This window comes from Oncorhynchus clarkii, chromosome 3 (assembly GCF_045791955.1).
Source record: "Oncorhynchus clarkii lewisi isolate Uvic-CL-2024 chromosome 3, UVic_Ocla_1.0, whole genome shotgun sequence".
Lineage (NCBI taxonomy): Eukaryota > Metazoa > Chordata > Actinopteri > Salmoniformes > Salmonidae > Oncorhynchus > Oncorhynchus clarkii.
In genome coordinates, this window is record NC_092149.1 from 65,755,700 (window position 1) to 65,777,820 (window position 22,121).

Genomic DNA, 22,121 nt, shown 5'->3' on the forward strand with positions numbered 1-22,121 from the left:
CTGCTGTCTGCCCTGCCCTGTGTACATCGTCAAATATACCGTTTAGTAAAATGGTTAGGTAAGGATACTGCCAATAATAGCAGTAATGCCAATATTCGACAACAACCAAAATATAATCACACAAACATTGTGTAATAACTGTTTATTACATAGTTATAAACTATTTATAAACTCAAACCCCTTTAGTGTAGGTGTTACAAAAATAACAATATGTTGCATTATAACGCACAGTGAAAGTGTAAAATAGGCTGTTATTGCTAGCTCAAAGTGAATGGAATAAAATAACTTTTTCCTGGAAGAAATTTCGGGTGTGGCATGCAATAAGATAATAAATACACAATAAACCACACACAGCACAACTCACACTTGGCAGATATAAATAGGCCTACTAGGCTATAGCCTACAATTGGAGACAATTAGACCCTCCATTTTCACAAATGCTTAGGCCTATTCTGAGCTATAATAATAATAATAATAATAATAATAATTATTATTATTATTATTAGTGTTATTAGTATTATTTAATATAACCTACTATGATCATACTACACGTCCCGTGTCAACCCAAATTCTACTGGGTTTAGGATCCGATTAATGAAGTCCAGTTCCTGGGCGGGTCCCTTAACACAGCTGGATGAAAAACATCTGGATCCGCCTACACGGAACTCCAGCCAAAAGCCCCGAGCCCAACCAGTTGTTTCACTGAATACGACTTCAATAATCTAAATGAACGTCTATCTTACTACTCACGTTCCCAAATACATAGACAAATACAGTGCGACCACGAAGTTTTAATCAGGTTATTTTTTTAATGTCAATATTATGGGGTGCTGGAGATTCTCGGCAGTGAATATTGTTCTTCTGTCTTTCTGTAAGTATTTTTTTATTCGCTTACTCACTCCGTATTCACTTTTAAGTGTTCCGTGTCCATTGTTTCTTCAATCTGGTGAAGTTGTGAAGGGGGAGGGGGATCAAATGTTTATTCAAGGGAGGTTCTGGTCGTGTAAAACAGATGCTCAAAACGTATATTTATGAAATGCGACTTTTCGTTTTCTTGCCCTTTCTTCAGTGGAAAAGTGACTTCAGGGTAATTTTCTCAATATCATATATGTATTGGAATAGCCTAATGCAAAATAAATAAGTAAATAACTATAATTTCTTTCTTTTCTTCTGTGGATTTGTTTTAATTAAAAAATGTATTCACTAGCTTTATTAAACCAGTAGTTTTACCTCATGTAACATATCATTTGTATGTGCTCTACCTAGGTACTGTCCAACAAAATGATGTCGTGACAGTCACCTAAACTCAGTCAATAGTAGGAAGATACCTAAGAACCTCTGAAGGCACATAATAAAATGGGAATGACTGAACGATCCAAGTCATCCAATCTGGTGAAAAACATATTTCTGACACTTAACAGTTCTTTACCTATGCCTGTTATTTATTATCAGCAGATTTTGAATGTTTAGAATAGAATTTCACTTGAAAGCACAGATGTTTACTCTCATGTTCAGTGGTGCCACTATTTGGGGAATCTGTCTCAAACAATTTCCCACAATTTCTGAAATTATTTGAATATGAAGTCAATAAGCTAAAACAACAACTTACAAACATTAGGGTTATTGTATTTAATTACATAAAAAACATATGAAACATTTTGCTCAAACAGGGCTTGATCATAACTTTGAATCAAAAGAAATGAACTAGTTAATTAGAACAAGAGTGTCAGTAGTTGTGATGATGAAACGATGTAATAGAACTTTGATGCAATGTGACCACATACATTTTTTTACTGCTGCCATCTGTAATGGAAAGTTCCAAACAGGAAATCGATTCTGAGGCTCAATTATCCCTGCTGCATGCAAACAGGGGCACTTCTCCTCAGGGAATACAAGATTGAAGCATAGATTGAGGAGTTCGGAGCTCATGTAGAAACTGTATACCAAAAAGTAGGGAAACTTCACCCATTTTATTTAACTAGGCAAGTCAGTGAAGAACGAATTCTTATTTTCAATGATGGCCTAGGAACAGTGGGGTAGAATGACAGATTTTTAACTTGTTGGGGATTCGATCTTGCAACCTTTCAGTTACTAGTCCAACGCTCTAACCACTAGCCTACCTGCTGCCCCAGTGTGTGCTCTAGAGGACTTACAAAGTTGCACACTTGATACTTACAAGTTATTTTGAGGTAGCAAAGTGACACAATACATAGATAAACTGTAGGTTGAGGAGGAGTACAGAGGTCATGTAAGTACTAGAGAGGTAATGGTGAACTTCTCATATGTTATGAAGAAAATGAATCCCGGGCTATAGCACCAATTTATAACTCATTGACATTCCCACTATAGAACTTAGTAAGAGTTGAACAATTCTTCTTTTGAATTGTGTATGTTTTTAACTTCTCACATTACCTATGTTCAGTGTGTGCACTCTTGGGGACATAACAAGTTGCGTACTTACTACTTGCTGGTGATATTCAGTGATATTGAGGGAGCGAAGTAGCACAGAGCACAATGAGTGCTGTGACATGATGAGCTTTGTGTTGTGTTCTCTAGCCTGACCTTCCATCATCCCACATCAGCCCATAATGACAAGATTGTGATGACCTAAGCAGGCAAAAATAAGATGTAGAAATCCCCTTTATTCTCCACCCCCTCCTCCTTCCCCCTCCTCCTTCTCTCTGTGCCCAGCTTGTGATGGCCACTGGGGACACATACAGACTCCTGTGTGTTCTTTTAGCCCCTGTTTGCATCCCAAATGTCACCCTATTCCCTACATAATGAACAACTTTTGACCAGAGCCCTATGCCAAAAGTAGTGCACACTGCACTATATAGGGAATAAGGTGCCATTTGGGACAACACTTTTTATTGCTGGGTATGAGATAAGGGTCCTTTTAAAAATGACAACAGTGAATACTATGACCCTTATATGACCTCCGGCTTGGGAAAACCTTCTTATAGATTTAGCTTCTTATTCTCATCCTTTGGCTTGGAGAAAATGGTTCCAAAATGATTCTTCAGCTGTCCCCATAGGATAACCCTTTCTTGTTCCAGGTAGAACTCTTTTTGGTTCCAGGCAGAACCCTTTTGGGTTCCATGTAGAACTGTCTGTAGAAAGCGCTCTACATGGAACCAAAAAGTGTTCTTCAAATGGTCCTCCTATGGAGACAGCCGAAGAACCCTTTTAAATTATAGCTATAACCTTGTTTTCCTAAGAGTGTACAATAAGATGGCTACAATAAGATGCTTCACTTGGACTTGTAGGTCAGAGAAATGTATCTAATGCAATTTTCATATCTCTCTCATGTGTTTTTATTTTGATGTTATGGATATTGACAAATGTATTGTGTTGTGCTTATTAAGGTCCAGTTTTAAGACTGGACTAAATCACATAATTGTTAGAACTACAGTACCTGGCTGCGTAAATGTTATTTATTGTTTGAGACTAGGCGGGGTCCCTCAAAAGGACGTACGTTCATTACACCTGGGTAATTTAATTGTGTTCTTGTCTATTTAATCAGGAAATACTTTCCTTTTGAGTCCTGTGGAGAGAAATTTCAGCATGCTGCATCAATAATGGGGAGATTGGTTGGTGTAGAATGGGCCAACTAGTGGCCTGGTTTGGTTACTACGCTTGGTGGGGGTCAGCTGAGATTCTGTCACTTATAAAACCAAAGGCTGACTGTTTTGAAGCAAGATTTGTGGCATGGTCAAGTGAACATTGCACAAACATGGACTATAGGACGACATCAATATGTTTTCTCTGGAAAAGGGGACTAAATAAACAAGAGTGTAGATGGGAATAATTCATTATTTGTGAGTTTTGTTTTTCTTATTTACCCATAACAGGCAAACTATTGTATGTTTTGGTGTTGTCTGGTCTTCTACAAGAGAGATCAAGACAATTTTCAGAAAGCATTTGACTCTCTAGGGGTCACATTTTTACGGAACTGATAAGTTACAGTATCTATTTGATATTTTTAGGACCATCAAACATTCAGCTCTCCCGCTGTGTCTGTGTTTATTTGTATATGTATACTCATAGAAAGAGAGTCACAGATCCACCCATTACAAACCGATTGACTTGCATTTAGATGCCAATTCTAGTCATTCTATTTTTATGGGTAAACTGATAGGGAACCAGGGAGAGTTAGTTGAGACCTGAGGCTGAAACTGAAAAGCAAATAAATGCAGCCAACATCCCTGGGCCTCCCGGCTGTAAGCACACAGCAGAGCAGTTGGATTTCCCATAAGACACACACACAAAAAAAGACACAAAGGGGCTGAGCTTCAAACTTGGCTCACGCCGAAACTTCTGGCTTCAATTTATTTCTGGAGCAGTCACTGCTGATTTTAATTAGTTGAAAGTTTACGTTGAAAGTTTTTGCTTAGCCAGCCTTTTTTCGTTTTTCTTTTCTTTTTTCTTCACCCTTTCTCCTTTGTCTTTTTTCTTTTGTGTGTGTGTGTGTGTATGTGTATGTATATTTTGTTGGTTGGCATTGGCCAACATCTGGAAGCCTTCGTGAAATATGTGTACAGCTTCTTTTAATGTTTGCGTAGTTTTGTTAGATCACCATCCCCCTGGGAGTGAAAAAATCCCTCATCATCTGGCTTTAATCAGCCATTAATATTGTTGTGATGTGGCAACACAGCACAAGGAGGGGACGGCAGATACAAGATGCGTGGGAAGGAACGCTCATAATGCTTTCTAGAGCCTGTGTCAAACCAATGCAGCACAGCCCCCCCCCCCCCCCCCTCCCCATTCAAACCTGGGTCAAATACATATTCGCTGTGTTCATTTTCAAAATATATTACAAATACAACTTGAGTGTTGGCCATACAATACAATATAGAAAATATTGCAATGACTATGTTGAATAACTACTATACTGAGAAAAAATATAAACACAACATGTAAAGTGTTGGTCTCATGTTTTATGAGCTGAATTAGCACAAAAAGCTTGTTTTTCTGAAATGTTGTGCACAAATTTGTTTACATCCCTCTTAGTGAGCATTTCTCCTTTGCCAAGATAATCCATCCACCTGACAGGTGTGGCATATTAAGAAACTGATTAAACAGGTGCACATTGTGCTGAGGACAATACAAGTTTTGAGGGAGCATGCAAATTGCATGCTGACTGCAGGAATGTCCACCAGAGCAGTTGCCAGAGAACTGAATGTTCATTTCTCTACCATAAGCCGCCTCCAACGTCGTTTTAGAGAATTTGGCAGTACATCCAACCTGCCTCACAACCGCAGACCATGTGTAACCACGCCAGCCCAGGACGTCAACATCTGGCTTCGTCTGAGACCAGCCACCCGGAAAGTTGATGAAACTGTGAGTTTACACAAACTGTCAGAAACCATCTCAGGGAAGCTCATCTGCATGCTCGTCATCCTCACCAGGATATTGACCTGACTGCAGTTGGTTGTTGTAACCGACTTCAGTGGGAAAATGCTCAACTTCGATGGCCACTGGTACGCTGGAGAAGTTTCAACTGTACCGGGCAGATGGCAGACAGCGTGCATGGCATAGTGTGGGTGAGTGGTTTGCTGGTGGGGTTGTTGTATGTGCAGGAATAAGCTACAGACAACAACACAAAATAGCATTTTATCGATGGAAATTTGAATGCACAGAGATAATGTGACGAAATCCTGTCGTGCCATTCATCCACCGCCATCACCTCATGTTTCAGCATGATAATGCACGGCCCCATATTGCAAGGATCTGTACACAATTCCTGGACATTTCCTAAACATTTCCCAGTTCTATGGGCTGCATACTCAGACATGTCACCCATTGAGCAAGTTTGGCATGCTCTGGATCGACATGTACGACAGCGTGTTCCAGTTCCCGCCAATATCCAGCAAATTCGCACAGGACACCTCTACGGGATCGGTGTCCCCCCGGCGGGACAGTTGAGCTAACGTAGGCTAATGTGATTAGCATGAGGTTGTAAGTAACAAAAACATTTCCCAGGACATAGACATATCTGATGTGGGCAGAAAGCTTGCATTCTTATTAATCTAACTGCACTGTCCAATTTACAGTAGCTATTACAGTGAAAGAATACCATGCTATTATTTGAGGAAAGTGCACAATTATTAACTTGAAAAGGTATTAATAAACCAATTAGGCACATTTTGCAGTCTTGATACAACATTTTGAACAGATATGCAATGGTTCATTGGATCAGTCTAAAACTTTGCACAAAGGGCCATCAAGTGGCCAAAATATAAATTGCGCCTGGGCTGGAATAATAAATGATGGCCTTTTTCTTGCATTTCAAAGATGATGGTACAGTGTATTATCTTTTACCAGATCTAATGTGTTATATTCTCCTACATTAATTTCAAATGTCCACAAACGTCTAAGTGTTGCCTTTTAAATGGTATCAAGAATATGCATATCCTTGCTTCAGGTCCTGAGCTACAGGCAGTTAGATTTGGGTATGTCTTTTTAGGTGAAAATTGAAAAAAGGGTTGGATTCTTATGAGGTTTTTAAGGTATCTGTGGCCAACCGATGCATATCTGTATTCCCAGTCATGTGAAATCCGTAGGTTAGGGCCTAATGAATTTATTAAAATTGACCGATTTCCTTATATGAGCTCTAACTCAGTAAAATCTTTGAAATTTTTACATGTTGCGTTTAATATTTTTGTTCAGTGTAGTAACCAGTAACTACCGAAGCTTCAGCTTCCAGCTGTTCTTGGTAGGCCTACTGCTGGTGGGAATTGAACAATGCATTGCATGTGGTTTGGAAGCTGCCTCAAAGTACGGTCATTGAGTAAAACAAACCCAATGTATTTGTATTTATTATGGATCCCCATTAGCTGGTGCCAAGGCAGCAGCTACTCTTCCTGGTGTCCAGAAAAATTAAGGCAGTGTATACAATTTTAAAAACATTACAATACATCCAGACTGTGTGCCTTCAGGCCCCTACTCAACAACTACCACATATATACAGTACAAAATCCATATGTACGTGTGTGTATAGTGTGTATGCTATCATGTGTGTGTGCGCCTATGTTTGTGTTGCTTCACAGTCCCCGCTGTTCCATAACTGGACTGTGAAGAGACCTCTTGTGGCATGTCTTGTGGGGTATGCATGGGTGTCTGAGCTGTGCGCCAGTAGTTCAAACAGACATCCCGGTGCATTCAACATGTCAATACCTCTCATAAATACAAGCCGTGATGAAGTCAATCTCTCCTCCACTTTGAGCAAGGAGAGATTAACATGAATATTATTAATATTAGCTCTCTGTGTACATCCAAAGGCAAGCCGTGCTGCCCTGTTCTGAAACAATTTATATTTTCCTACGTCCTTTTTTGTGGCACCTGACCACACGACTAAACAGTAGTAGTGCCTTGTTGAAATTGCTGTCAAGAAGGTAGAGCAGCACTTTATCATAGACATACTTCTCCCCATTTTAGCTACTGTTGTATCAATACATTTTGACCATGACAGTTTACAATCCAGGGTAACTCCAAGCAGTTTAGTCACCTCAACTTTTTATCATAAATTTCTCTCAGCCAATGTCTGCAGATGTCATGTTCTGACCTTAGTTCTTTTGTTATGTTTTTGTTTTAGTATGGCCAGGGCGTGAGTTGGGTGGGTTGTCTATGTTTGTTTTTCTATGTTGTGTTTTGAGTTTGGCCTGGTATGGTTCTCAATCAGAGGCAGGTGTCGTTAGTTGTCTCTGATTGAGAATCATACTTAGGTAGCCTGTTTCCACCTGTGTTTCGTGGGTGTTTATTTTCTGTTCTGTGTTTGTATTTCACCGTTCAGGACTGTTTTCGTTTCGTTCTCGTGTTTTGTTGTTTTTGTTCGAGTGTTCGTTTTCATTAAAAGAGAATATGAATACTTACCACGATGCACCTTGGTCCTCTTCTCTCTCTCCCAACGACGAGTGTTACACCAGACCTTCATACATAATGGATATCCTATCCCTGTCCTTGGCTTTAAGCATTTTGGATGCACACCTCCCCTTCACTAGATGAACCAGAACTGAGTCTGCAATCTATCTAATGTAGCTTGTCACAATAAAGAGGGTGCGCTCTAAACAGCAGAACATTTGTCAGATTGGTGTCCTAAGAGCCATATACAGTACACATGTAAAGTATAGGCCTAGGGTTCGATTCATTCCGTAATGCTGAAGATCTTTGCCCCAGCGTGATAGAAATTTAAAGGTAATGTTTCTGTGTCAGCAGAGACTGCATTCACGGTAAATGCTGCATTATGTCGGCTCAATCGGAAATTACCTTTAAATTTCAATCGCGCTATAATCCTGAACTTTGGCGATACGCATTGAATCAAGCCTAGTCTATAGTTCTGTTTTGTGGCAGTCATTTTATTCAAAGCCAGAAGTGATTTGTTCTGATTAGTGTTTGTGTGTGTGTATTCCACAGGTCTTCCTATCCTCTCCTTCACACACATCAAGACCAACCTGTGTAAGTGGTGTGACTACTCCAGCCCTATCTGTGAGGACAGTGTGTGTTATACCAACTGCTCCCTCTCCTCCTTCTGTACTCTGAGTGAAGAGATTTGCATTGCAATATGGTAAGTGTGAAGTTTTTCATCAAAGGACTATCTCCCAAGTTAAAGTTTATTTGCCATATACAGTATAATAAATGAGTATTTTGCACCAGAGCTCTCACTCTCACATTAAAAACATAAAACATATTTTAAAGTTGGACCGCAGAGTGAAGGAAAAGCAGCCAACAAGTGCTCAGCATATGTGGGAAAAGCATTCCTCATGAATCTGGTTGAGAGAATGCCAAGAGTGTGCAAAGCTGTCATCAAGGCAAAGGGTGGCTACTTTGAAGAATCTCAAATATAAAAAATATTTTGATTTGTTCAACACTTTTTTGGTTACTACATGATTCCATGTGTATTATTTCAAAGTGTTGATGTCTTCACTATTGTTCTACAACGTAGAAAATAGTAAAAATAAAGAAAATCCCTTGAATGAGTAGGTGTGTCAAAATGTTTGACTTGTACTGTACAGTACATACAACTAGTAATATTGATCTGGTTTAGCTGATAGCTTCCCATTCTATAAAATATATTTTGACAAGGTATATTTCCCAATATACTCCCTCACTGGACTGTTATGCTCCTCTACTTTAATAATTATCCTCATCATGACAATAATTATTGAACTCTCAGTAAACAGGATATATAGCTGATCCATATGTTTGTCTGTGTATCCCAGACAAAACAAATGTTGCTCCTAAACATTAATGGAACTGTAGGATGTGTTTCTTTAATGAATGATACTGATAAGAAATGATGATGTGGGGTGTTTGCGATGAGGAGGACAAAGTTCATTTTGCCTTTATTTGAATGTTGCTCACCGTCTGGTGTGCTGGGCCCTAGTGGTCATACCTCTACAGCGGGGAGGGCACCCTTTTAAAATTTAACTTAGGGCCCCAAAAAGGCTAGGTCCGGCCCTGACTGCATGTTTGGGTATGGATGTCAGAATGCAGAACCGTGACTGTGGCCCATCGTGATGAGGTCAGATTTTTTTGTGGCCCCCACCCCCATAAAAGTTGCCGATCCCTGCTCTACAGTAATAAAGAGAGGGTCTTTGATCCCGGTCAAAAGTAGTGCACTACATAGGGAATAGTGTGCCGTTTGGTACACATTATTGATCTTAGTTCCTCCCCTCGTAGGAAGTCTATCTACTGACCTCTGAATGACAGAGATGGTGTCCCAAATGGCACCCCTATATAGTGCACTACTTTTGACCAGAGCACTATGGGCATGTAATTTGGGACACAAACAAATTGAAAGAGACTAGTGTTATTAAGACTGGTGTTGTTGTTGGCAGGATACAAAGGCAGATTGGATTGACCATTTGTAAAATAAAAACTTCCAATCCACGCAAATACATATAGTGGGGAGAACAAGTATTTGATACACTGCCGATTTTGCAGGTTTTCCTACTTACAAAGCATGTAGAGGTCTGTAATTTTTATCATAGGTACACTTCAACAGTGAGAGACGGAATCAAAAACAAAAATCCAGAAAATCACATTGTATGATTTTTAAGTAATTAATTTGCATTTTATTGCATGACATAAGTATTTGATACATCAGAAAAGCAGAACTTAATATTTGGTTCAGAAACCTATGTTTGCAATTACAGAGATCATACGTTTCCTGTAGTTCTTGATCAGGTTTGCACACACTGCAGCAGGGATTTTGGCCCACTCCTCCATACAGACATTCTCCAGATCCTTCAGGTTTCGGGGCTGTCGCTGGGAAATACGGACTTTCAGCTCCCTCCAAAGATTTTCTATTGGGTTCAGGTCTGGAGACTGGCTAGGCCACTCCAGGACCTTGATATGCTTCTTACGGAGCCACTCCTTTGTTGCCCTGGCTGTGTGTTTCGGGTCGTTGTCATGCTGGAAGACCCAGCCACGACCCATCTTCAATGCTCTTACTAAGGAAAGGAGGTTGTTGGCCAAGATCTCGCGATACATGGCCCCATCCATCCTCCCCTCAATATGGTGCAGTCGTCCTGTCCCCTTTGCAGAAAAGCATCCCCAAAGAATGATGTTTCCACCTCCATGCTTCACGGTTGGGATGGTGTCCTTGGGGTTGTACTCATCCTTCTTCTTCCTCCAAACACGGCGAGTGGAGTTCTCCCATTCCTCCTCTGGATCATCCAGATGGTCATTGGCAAACTTCAGACAGGCCTGGACATGCGCTGGCTTGAGTAGGGGGACCTTGCGTGCGCTGCAGGATTTTAATCCATGACGGCGTAGTGTGTTACTAATGGTTTTCTTTGAGACTGTGGTCCCAGCTCTCTTCAGGTCATTGACCAGGTCCTGCCGTGTAGTTCTGGTCTGGTCCCTCACCTTCCTCATGATCATTGATGCCCCACGAGGTGAGATCTTGCATGGAGCCCCAGACCGAGGGTGATTGACCGTCATCTTGAACTTCTTCCATTTTCTAATAATTCCGCCAACAGTTGCCTTCTCACCAAGCTGCTTGCCTATTGTCCTGTAGCCCATCCCAGCCTTGTGCAGGTCTACAATTTTATCCCTGATATCCTTACACAGCTCTCTGGTCTTGGCCATTGTGGAGAGGTGCAATAAAATGCAAATTAATTACTTAAAGATCATACAATGTGATTTTCTGGATTTTTGTTTTAGATTCCATCTCTCACAGTTGAAGTGTACCTATGAAAAACATTACAGACCTCTACATGCTTTGTAAGTAGGAAACACTGCCGATTTTGCAGGTTATCAAATACTTGTTCTCCCCACTGTGCATAACCAAACAAAACCACAAAGTAAAAAGACAACTATAGGTTTTCCCAGAGACATTTTCCTATTGTAAAATGCCTAACTAAATTCAGTTTACTAGTTTGATACAGTGCTTTGCGAAAGTATTTGGCCCCCTTGAACTTTGCGACCTTTTGCCACATTTCAGGCTTCAAACATAAAGATATAAAACTGTATTTTTTTGTGAAGAATCAACAAGTGGGACACAATCATGAAGTGGAACGACATTTATTGGATATTTCAAACTTTTTTAACAAATCAAAAACTGAAAAATTGGGCGTGCAAAATTATTCAGCCCCCTTAAGTTAATACTTTGTAGCGCCACCTTTTGCTGCGATTACAGCTGTAAGTCGCTTGGGGTATGTCTCCATCAGTTTTGCACATCGAGAGACTGACATTTTTTCCCATTCCTCCTTGCAAAACAGCTCGAGCTCAGTGAGGTTGGATGGAGAGCATTTGTGAACAGCAGTTTTCAGTTCTTTCCACAGATTCTCGATTGGATTCAGGTCTGGACTTTGACTTGGCCATTCTAACACCTGGATATGTTTATTTTTGAACCATTCCATTGTAGATTTTGCTTTATGTTTTGGATCATTGTCTTGTTGGAAGACAAATCTCCGTCCCAGTCTCAGGTCTTTTGCAGACTCCATCAGGTTTTCTTCCAGAATGGTCCTGTATTTGGCTCCATCCATCTTCCCATCAATTTTAACCATCTTCACTGTCCCTGCTGAAGAAAAGCAGGCCCAAACCATGATGCTGCCACCACCATGTTTGACAGTGGGGATGGTGTGTTCAGCTGTGTTGCTTTTACGCCAAACATAACGTTTTGCATTGTTGCCAAAAAGTTCAATTTTGGTTTCATCTGACCAGAGCACCTTCTTCCACATGTTTGGTGTGTCTCCCAGGTGGCTTGTGGCAAACTTTAAACAACACTTTTTATGGATATCTTTAAGAAATGGCTTTCTTCTTGCCACTCTTCCATAAAGGCCAGATTTGTGCAATATACGACTGATTGTTGTCCTATGGACAGAGTCTCCCACCTCAGCTGTAGATCTCTGCAGTTCATCCAGAGTGATCATGGGCCTCTTGGCTGCATCTCTGATCAGTCTTCTCCTTGTATGAGCAGAAAGTTTAGAGAGACGGCCAGGTCTTGGTAGATTTGCAGTGGTCTGATACTCCTTCCATTTCAATATTATCGCTTGCACAGTGCTCCTTGGGATGTTTAAAGCTTGGGAAATCTTTTTGTATCCAAATCCGGCTTAAAACTTCTTCACAACAGTATCTCGGACCTGCCTGGTGTGTTCCTTGTTCTTCATGATGCTCTCTGCGCTTTTAACGGACCTCTGAGACTATCACAGTGCAGGTGCATTTATACGGAGACTTGATTACACACAGGTGGATTGTATTTATCATCATTAGTCATTTAGGTCAACATTGGATCATTCAGAGATCCTCACTGAACTTCTGGAGAGAGTTTGCTGCACTGAAAGTAAAGGGGCTGAATAATTTTGCACGCCCAATTTTTCAGTTTTTGATTTGTTAAAAAAGTTTGAAATATCCAATAAATGTCGTTCCACTTCATGATTGTGTCCCACTTGTTGTTGATTCTTCACAAAAAAATACAGTTTTATATCTTTATGTTTGAAGCCTGAAATGTGGCAAAAGGTTGCAAAGTTCAAGGGGGCCGAATACTTTCGCAAGGCACTGTAAGTAACTTTATAATTGATCTGTGCATGTGAGTGTATGACTGCGTGTACAGCTTTAACATCTGTTAGTGTCTTCATCTGTGTACCAGGCGGAAGGACAATGAGAGTATGAGTGTGAAGACGTTATGCCACCAGCCCCAGCAGCCACTGGAGAATATCATGTTGTCAAACTACTCCTCCAACGAGTGTGTGATGGCTCCTCAGCCCTCTGAGGATGGGGTCCTGTTCGTTTGTGGCTGCCTGGGAGAACACGAGTGCAACGATAAGCTTATATTCGACAAGGGCTCCAATGGTAACCACTTATTTTATTCTGGAACCAGGCAGTACATGGTGGAACCAGAACATTTTATTTGAAAAAGATTAATTTACAATTGTATATTAATAAAAAATGCAACTTGAGGAAAGATAGGTATTTATAATGTAAATCCAAAATGTAGTAGTAATGTATACTAACCCATGATCCGATTCCATGTTGTCTTCACATTGTTTTTAACTGTGTCCTCAGATTTTTCCAAGCTCAAGAGTAAAGATGTGATTCCAGTGGTGGTGATCAGCCTGGTCCCTCCCTGTTTAGTGGCTATCATCGCTACCATGGCTTTCTACCTGTACCGTACCAGACAGCCCGGCAAGCAGCCCAAAGACTGGGCTCCCAAACGCACACACTACCAGGTAGGTGGATCTACCAGGTATGGAAAAATATACTTTGAGACCCAAATGGCACCCTATTCCCTACAACATAGTGCACTACTTTTGACCAGAGCCCATAGGTCCCTGGTAAAAAGTAATGCACTATATAGGGAATAGGGTGCCATTTGGGACACCGCCATAACCAACTGGAAGAGTTTCATTTATTGTCATGTAGCTACTGTACATTACTGTTTGTGAAAAGGTGTAAAGTAATCCTATATGGGATGGGCAGCTAAAGGCCACTTGATACGTAACTAAAAATATAATTCATGAATTCACCAGGCCTTGGACATCCCAGAGGGACTCAGTGGGGAGGCCATCACCGGCGGTGAAGACTGCCATGGCAAGCTGTCAGCCATCAATAGCGACGCTACATCTGACATGTCTCCCGTCCGGGCCCATAACTTCAACCACAGCACGGAGCAGCTACCCATCCAGCTAGAAGCCTTGGTGGGGAAAGGGAGGTTTGCTGAGGTGTGGCGGGCCAGGCTCCACCACCAGGCAGCTGGTCCTCAGTATGAGACGGTGGCAGTGAAGGTGATGGTTTTCCCTCTTTGTTCTGTAGTTTTTTGTGTCATTTTCATGTGATATAATACTTTGAATAAATGTTTATTTGATTTAAAGATCTTCCCGTCTGTGGAGTATGTGTCCTGGAGCAACGAGAGGGCCATCTTCTCTGACGCCAACCTGGAGCATGAAAATGTGGTTCAATTCCTGACAGCAGAGGAGCGAGGGCCCTCCGGCTCCCCTCAGAGGCAGTACTGGCTGGTCATGGCCTACCACGGCCTGGGAAACCTACAGGTTAGTTTGATTTTGTTTTGTTTTGTTTATTGCGAGGTTGATTAAGTGTATATTGTTGTTATATGGTGCAGTAGAAGACTAGAAGAGATAACTAGTACATTTTATTGTACATACAATTTCATAAAAATGTTGTCAAATAATCCTGTGATTAAATGGGTCATTCATTCATTAGGACTTCCTGGCGGGCCATGTGTTGAGCTGGGCTGAGCTGTGTGCTATGGCTGGGTCGGTGGCTCGAGGATTGGCCCACCTCCACAGTGACACCACCCCTTGTGGGATCTCCAAGGTGCCGGTGGCCCATCGTGATCTGAAGAGCAGCAACATTGTGGTGAAGAGCCGGAGAGAGTGTGCCCTCTGTGACTTTGGTCTGGCTCTGAGACTGGACCTCTCCCTCACCGTGGATGACTTTGCCAACAGTGGCCAGGTAGAAATGACCAAAGTAGTTGCTAAGGGAACCTGTATCAGTGTTCCACTAAAGCGACTAAGCAGTAGGCCTATGCATGCTGCCTTCTGACATAACTACTCTATCTGAGAGAAAATTGTGGAAAATAACAACATAACAACATATTAAATTGTAGAGTCATGGTTGAATGCCCCGTTGAATAAAAACTATGCTATATGAATTTAATTGTTTATAAAGCTGTGCTAAAACCAGAATGAATCAGAAGGCCCTTCATGTAGTGTTAATTTGTTTAAGCTACTGTCACTGTCTTTGTTGTCCAGGTGGGTACAGCTCGCTACATGGCCCCTGAGGTGTTGGAGTCCAGAGTGAATCTGGAGGATCTGGAGGCCTTTAAACAGATGGATGTCTACTCCATGGCCCTGGTCCTCTGGGAAATGGTGTCCCGCTGTGAAGTCATAGGAGGTACAATAAGCTATTCTATTATGGGCCAAGTCAGGGGTAAATGTTCTTAACTCAGACTTTGATGAAAGTAGCATCGTCTGTAAATGTAGAATAGATGATAAATAACAAAGGATTTACAGTGTGTTTCCTGTATTTTCATAGAGGTTAAGAGTTACGAGCCACCGTTTGGCTCTAAGGTGTGTGACCAGCCGTGTGTGGACAGCATGAGGGACCTGGTCCTGAGGGACAGAGGCAGACCTGAGATACCCACCAGCTGGACAACACATCAGGTAAACTGTGTGTTTGCGGGCGTGTGTACGTGTGAGAGCGTGGTGAGGGAACTGGGTAGTCAGCACTTCTCAGTGAATTCAGGCCAGAATTCAATCCGATTGCTCTCTAGTCGACAATGCAGGTTTTAAAGGAAATGTTACCATGTTCGCTGAGATCGCATTCAAGGACAAGCCTGGAGATGTCGGCTCAATTAGAAATTACCTTTAAATGTGAAGCGCGTTATAGCACGGTTTCCGATTGAATCCCAGCTTGAATGATAACCTATGATAACAATCACATCGATCATAAATAAAAGCTCTGGTTGTGAACAGGTTTGGGATCAATTCCATTCCAGCCAAAAAAGGAAGTAAACTTAACTGTAAATACAGTTGAAGTCGGAAGTTAACGTACACTTAAGTTGGAGTCATTAAAACGTGTTTTTCAACCACTCCACACATTTCTTGTTAACAAACTATAGTTTTGGCAAGTCGGTTAGAACATCTACTTTGTGCATGACACAAGTAATTTTTCCAACAATTGTTTACAGACAGATTATTTCACTGTATCACATTCAATTCACTGTATCACAAGTCCAGTGGGTCCGAAGTTTACATACACTAAGTTGACTGTGTCTTTAAACAGCTTGGAAAATTCCAGGAAATTATGTCATGGCTTTAGAAGCTTCTGATAGGCTGATTGACATAATTTGAGTCAATTGGAGGTGTACCTGTGGATGTGTTTCAAGGCCTACCTTCAAACTCAGTGCCTCTGATTGACATCATGGGAAAATCAAAAGAAATCAGCCAAGACCTCAGAAAATAAATTGTAGACCTCCACAAACCTGTTTCATCCTTGGGAGCAATTTCCAAATGCCTGAAGGTACCATGTTCATCTGTACAAACAATAGTATGCAAGTATAAACACCATGGGACCACATAGCCGTCATACCGCTCAGGAAGGAGACGCGTTCTGTCTCCTAGAGATTAACATACTTTGGTGCGAGAAGTGTAAATCAATCCCAGAACAACAGCAAAGGACCTTTTGAAGATGCTGGAGGAAACGGGTACAAAAGTATCGATATCCACAGTAAAACGAGTCCTATATCGACATAACCTGAAAGGCCGCTCAGCAAGGAAGAAGCCACTGCTCCAAAACCGCCATAAAAAAGCCAGACTACGGTTTGCAACTGCACATGGGGACGAAGATAGTACTTTTTGGAGAAATGTCCAAAAAGTGATAAAACAAAAATAGAACTATTTGGCCATAATCCCCATCGTTATGTTTGGAGGAAAAAGGGGGAGGCTTGCAAGCCAAAGAACACTATCCCAACGTGAAGCACAGGGGTGGCAGCATCATATTGTGGGGTGCTTTACTGCAGTAGGGACTGGTGCATTTCACAAAATAGATGGCGTCATGAGGGAGGAAAATGATGTGGATATATTGAAGCAAGACATCAGTCAGGAAGTTAAAGCTTGGTTGCAAATGGGTCTTCCAAATGGACAATGACTCCAAGCATACTTTCAAAGTTGTGGCAAAATGGCTTAACTTGACGCTACCCATCCCTGTCGCGGGATCATTTTCGTCAGCAACCGCTGAATAGCATAGCGCAACAGTCAAATAATATTACTAAAAAATATTCATATTCATGAAATCACAAGTGCAATATTGCAAAACACAGTTTAGCCTTTTGTTAATCCACCCGTCGTCTCAGATTTTGAAATTATGCTTCACAGCGAAAGCAATCCAAGCGTTTGTGTAAGTTTATCGATAGCCTAACATAGCATTATGTACAGCTTGGTCACGAAAATCAGAAAAGCAATCAAATGAACCGTTTACCTTTGATCTTCGGATGTTTTCACTCACGAGACTCCCAGTTACACAACAAATGTTCATTTTGTTCCATTAAGATCACTTTTATACCCAAAATACCGACGTTTGTTTGTCGCATTATGTTCAGAAATCCACAGGAAAGAGCGGTCACGACAACGCAGGCGGATATTCCAAATAGTCTTCATAATGTCCACAGAAACATGTCAAACGTTTTTTATAATCATTCCTCAGGTAGTCTTTAAAATATATATTCGATTATATATCAACCGAGTGTGTAGGTTTTTCAAGAACAGCGGGAGGAACAATGGCGGCTTTACTCTGTAGCACAAAAACTCACTCTGAGAGTCCCCACCTATCCACTTACGCAATGTGATCTTTCACGCTAATTTTTCAAAATAAAAGCCTGAAACGATGTCTAAAGACTTTTGACACCTTAGGGAAGCCAGAGAAAAAGGAATCTGGTTGATATCCCTTTAAATGGAGGATAGGCATGCATAGGAACAGAAGGGTTTCAAAATAAGAGGCACTTCCTGCTTTGATTTTCCTCAGGGTTTCGCCTGCAAAATCAGTTCTGTTATACTCAGACAATATTTTGACAGTTTTGGAAACTTTAGTGTTTTCTATCATAATCTGTAAATTATATGCATATTCTAGCATATGGTCCTGAGAAATAGGCTGTTTACTTTGGGAATGTTATTTTTCCAAACATAAAAATAGTGCCCCCTAGCTTCAAGAGGTTAAGGACAACAAAGTCAAGGTATTGGAGTGGCCATCACAAAGCCCTGACCTCAATCCTATAGAAAATGTGTGGGCAGAACTGACAAAGCATGTGCGAGCATGGAGGCCTACGAAACCTGACTCAGTTATCCAGCTCTGTCAGGAGGAATGGGCCAAAATTTACCCAATTTATTGTGGGAAACTTGTGGAAGGCTACCCAAAATGTTTGACCCTAGTTAAACCATTTAAAGGCAATGCTTCCAAATACTAATTGAGTGTATGTAAACTGCTGACCCACTGGGAATGTGATGAAAGAAATAAAAGCTTAAATAAATAATTCTCTCTATTATTCTGACATTTCACATTCTTAAAATAAAGTGGTGATCCTAACTGACCCAAGACAGGACATTTTTACTAGGATTAAATGTCAGGAATTGTGAAAAACTGAGTTAATGTATTTGGCTAAGGTGTATGTAAACTTCCGACTTCAACTGTATACATTTTCATTTTACTTCCTTGAACCCAAAACTGGTTGTCAATAATCAAACCTTCCTGGTATTGCTCTTCCAAACTGCAGGGGATGAATCTGCTGTGTGCCACCATCACTGAGTGTTGGGACCATGACCCAGAGGCCAGGCTCACAGCCCACTGTGTGGTGGAGCGCTTTGGAAGTCTAGAAGAGGAGATGGAGCAGGGAGTGTTAGACGCTGTCAACAGCCAGGAGTGTCCTCCCTCTGACACCTTCCCTGACTCCACCGGCTGTGATGTGGACCCTCTGGCCCCTGAAACAGATACAGAGGGGACCCTCATCCCTGGGCAGATAAGTGAGATATTATAAGGAGGACTTAAACTTCATCACCAAAAAGAGACATCTTTGTATGATAGATTGAAGGCACTCTACCCTATGAACAAAGAGGAAAAAATATTTTTTCTATGATAGATTGTATCCTTTGAAGGAGCTGGTCTCCGGATTGATTTGTAATATAACCTTTATGAAGTGTCTTATGAATGCACGTATGAACTTTTGCCACTGAAGAGATATTCTTTCTGCCCCTTGGAAAGTTGTGTGTACAGGATTCAGGGAACAGAGCAAACAAGAAGACCACAAATCATTATCCCAACTTCACTATCACACTGCAACATGTACATTTGACCAATAACTCAAAAAGCAGATTAGTTTCCAAATCTGAAGTACATACATCCTATAATGAATGATCACATGGATCTGTTCTAAATGCAGGTTGACGTTTATTTTCATGAATCTTGTCCTGGAGGCAGAACTGAGCTATTTCCGCTTAGATAGGCTAGCTGCAAAGAAAAAAAAAGGGCTATTAAAAAATTCATGAAAACAATTTTTTTATTTTGGCCTTCATTTTAGGTTAGGGTTAGGCATAAGGGTTAGCAGTGTGGTTAAGATTAGATTTAAAATCAGATTTTATGACTTTGGCTGTGCCAGCTAGTGACCACTCTGCAGAGCTGCCTCCAGAACAGGGTTCATGATAGAAAAATGCAAATTGCACTTAAAATGGAACCTTATTCCCTACAGATTGCACTACTTTTGACCAGATTCCTATGGCTCTGCACTATATAGGGAAATAGGATGCCATTTGGGACGTACAAATGTTTATTATTTGCTAAAGTATAGAGAGCACTACGTTTTGACAACCTTCATTGGTGTACCAGCTATTTAAATTGGTCCTTGCTCCTATTGGAGATAATTTACTTTACAATAATTATTACTTATGATTAATTATCATTTATTTTTTAAAATTAGTTTTCCCATTGCCTTCTCAGTGTGTAGCCTCAAACAGTGGTGTGGTTCTCATTCCCCTTAATGTATCCTAAATGGCTCCCTATGTCCTACATACTGTGTTGCACTACTTTTAACCAGTTAGCGCAGAGCTGAGAGGTTTGCATTTTTCTAAGGTTTTCATTCTGATTAACCACAAGATGCTCTGACTACAAATGGTGAATGCTGTTATATAGGCTAGAGACCACAACACAAGCTAACAGGGTGAAATGCCTTTTTTTTAAGATGAATGAGAACCAAGGAGCTTTTAATGATCATTTGAACTGATAGCTGTACAAAAGGACTTTCTAAGGATACTTTGATCCGTTTGTAGCTATTGCATACAACTACATTGTTTTTCCCCACCATGTGAAGTACTTGCTGCCTTCATCTGTTTACTAAGACACATAGTTAATTTGTTGAATTCAAATCTGATGTCTGAGCATTATTAAGAGGGCATGATCTATCTTTATATACTATGCATCAGAGAACTCACAGTAAGAGCGACTGCTCTCCCAGACAGCCTGGTATTACACTCAGATCTACACCAATTCAATCATTCACTGACTCTCTTGCTTCAAAGGTAATGTTAAAATCTTTTATCACACTAACCGAGCGGACTAAAATAATTAAAACAGGAGTTGGTGTAGATTTGATTACGCCATTAAGAAGATCAATAGCTTTTTCTCATAGAACCAATCAATGGCTGGGAAAGAAGCGCTGTCTAATTGTGAGAGGCATGGCAGTGACATCCTTTTTGATTCATGAGCTGGGTCGTGTTAGATTGGCACAAATGGAAGAAAACAAGGTGAAATGTAAAAGTACTCCCTTAGCCTTTATTGGACAAGTCTATTTTTTTGATTTCCGTTGCTACGGCGTGCCCTAATGAACACAACCAAGGTTAACCCTCTTCCCTTGGGAATGGTCAAGTTTGAGGATGCACAGAGTAAGACCATGGCCTTAACTATATGGAGAAATATCTAAGTATGATATTAATGAACTATGCAGAAGACTAAAGAATGATGTTATTGAACTTCTGATGAATGACCACAGATAATTTTGTTTTTATTGTGAACTGGTTCCACAACATGTTACCTATTTGTCTTGTAAAATAGGTTATGTATCAGGTCTCTTATTTTGTTACTATTTGTGAGGGGGGAAAAACCCACCACAAAACTGTCATAAAAAGACACATGAAAAAGAACGTCAAGCAGCTTTATTGGTTTGTTGTTCCAGAACCCTTATTTTAAGAGGTTGACATTATACGTGTCACAATATTTCAGTAAGAAGCACAGATTTAGGCCCGGATTCAATCTGATTGAGCTTTGTCAGTATGTGCCATTTAAAAGGTAATTTCCAATTGAGCCAACATATGCAAATGTGGTCTCCACAAAGGCAGGAACAATGTCTTTTTTTTTTTTTTTTTAATTTTACCCCTTTTTCTCCCCAATTTTGTGGTATCCAATTGTTTAGTAGCTACTATCTTGTCTCATCACTACAACTCCCGTACGGGCTCGGGAGAGACGAAGGTTGAAAGTCATGCGTCCTCCGATACACAACCCAACCAAGCCGCACTGCTTCTTAACACAGCGCCCTCCAACCCGGAAGCCAGCCGCACCAATGTGTCGGAGGAAACACCGTGCACCTGGCAACCTTGGTTAGCGCGCACTGCGCTCGGCCCGCCACAGGAGTCGCTGGTGCGCGATGAGACAAGGATATCCCTACCGGCCAAACCCTCCCTAACCCGGACGACGCTAGGCCAATTGTGCGTCGAACAATGTCGACAAAGTGTGATTGGATTGAATCCCGGACCCAGAGAGCAGCAATATTATACAGTATTGTATATGAAGAACTAATAATGACATGAACAGATGTATTGAAAGAAAACATTCAAGTTTGTCATAATTTATTCTGATTGTTTTAATAGTTTTGTTGATTCAAGTGACAAGAGCCCTTTTACTGAGAAAAAATAAACTACACCTAAAACTTCAAGTAAAATGCAGGTTAACTAATTAAACAACAAAGAATATGATCTACATGATCAGTTTCCTATTTCTAACGCAGATCGCGCTGAAAGTCCTGCCTCTCCCATCTCCTCATTGGTTTATAGAAGCAGGCACCCACGTGCCATATCCTCATTGGCTATAACCACGTGGGTGATTGAAAGACAAACTTTGTT

At 40.9% G+C, this 22,121-nt stretch overlaps 1 protein-coding gene across 1 annotated transcript; it reads left to right on the forward strand.

The window, feature by feature from the left end:
• Nucleotides 1–682: 682 nt before the first annotated feature.
• On the forward strand, nt 683–21,143 carry LOC139401476 (transforming growth factor beta receptor-like). The gene is made up of 10 exons (XM_071145697.1): nt 683–871; nt 8,413–8,563; nt 13,094–13,296; nt 13,510–13,673; nt 13,974–14,228; nt 14,316–14,492; nt 14,665–14,916; nt 15,216–15,357; nt 15,499–15,626; nt 18,731–21,143. The coding sequence occupies exons 1-10, from the start codon at nt 823–825 to the stop codon at nt 18,989–18,991; spliced, it is 1,782 nt and encodes a 593-aa protein (XP_071001798.1). The 5' UTR covers nt 683–822; the 3' UTR covers nt 18,992–21,143.
• The last annotated feature ends 978 nt before the right edge of the window (nt 21,144–22,121 follow it).

Bases quoted from the DNA above. Each gene is read 5' to 3' on its own strand.
- LOC139401476 (XM_071145697.1), top strand. From the start codon at position 823: ATGGGGTGCTGGAGATTCTCGGCAGTGAATATTGTTCTTCTGTCTTTC. The intron at 8,564-13,093 runs GTAAGTGTGAAG...TCTGTGTACCAG, and splicing joins GAGATTTGCATTGCAATATG to GCGGAAGGACAATGAGAGTA. The intron at 15,358-15,498 runs GTACAATAAGCT...GTATTTTCATAG, and splicing joins CCGCTGTGAAGTCATAGGAG to AGGTTAAGAGTTACGAGCCA.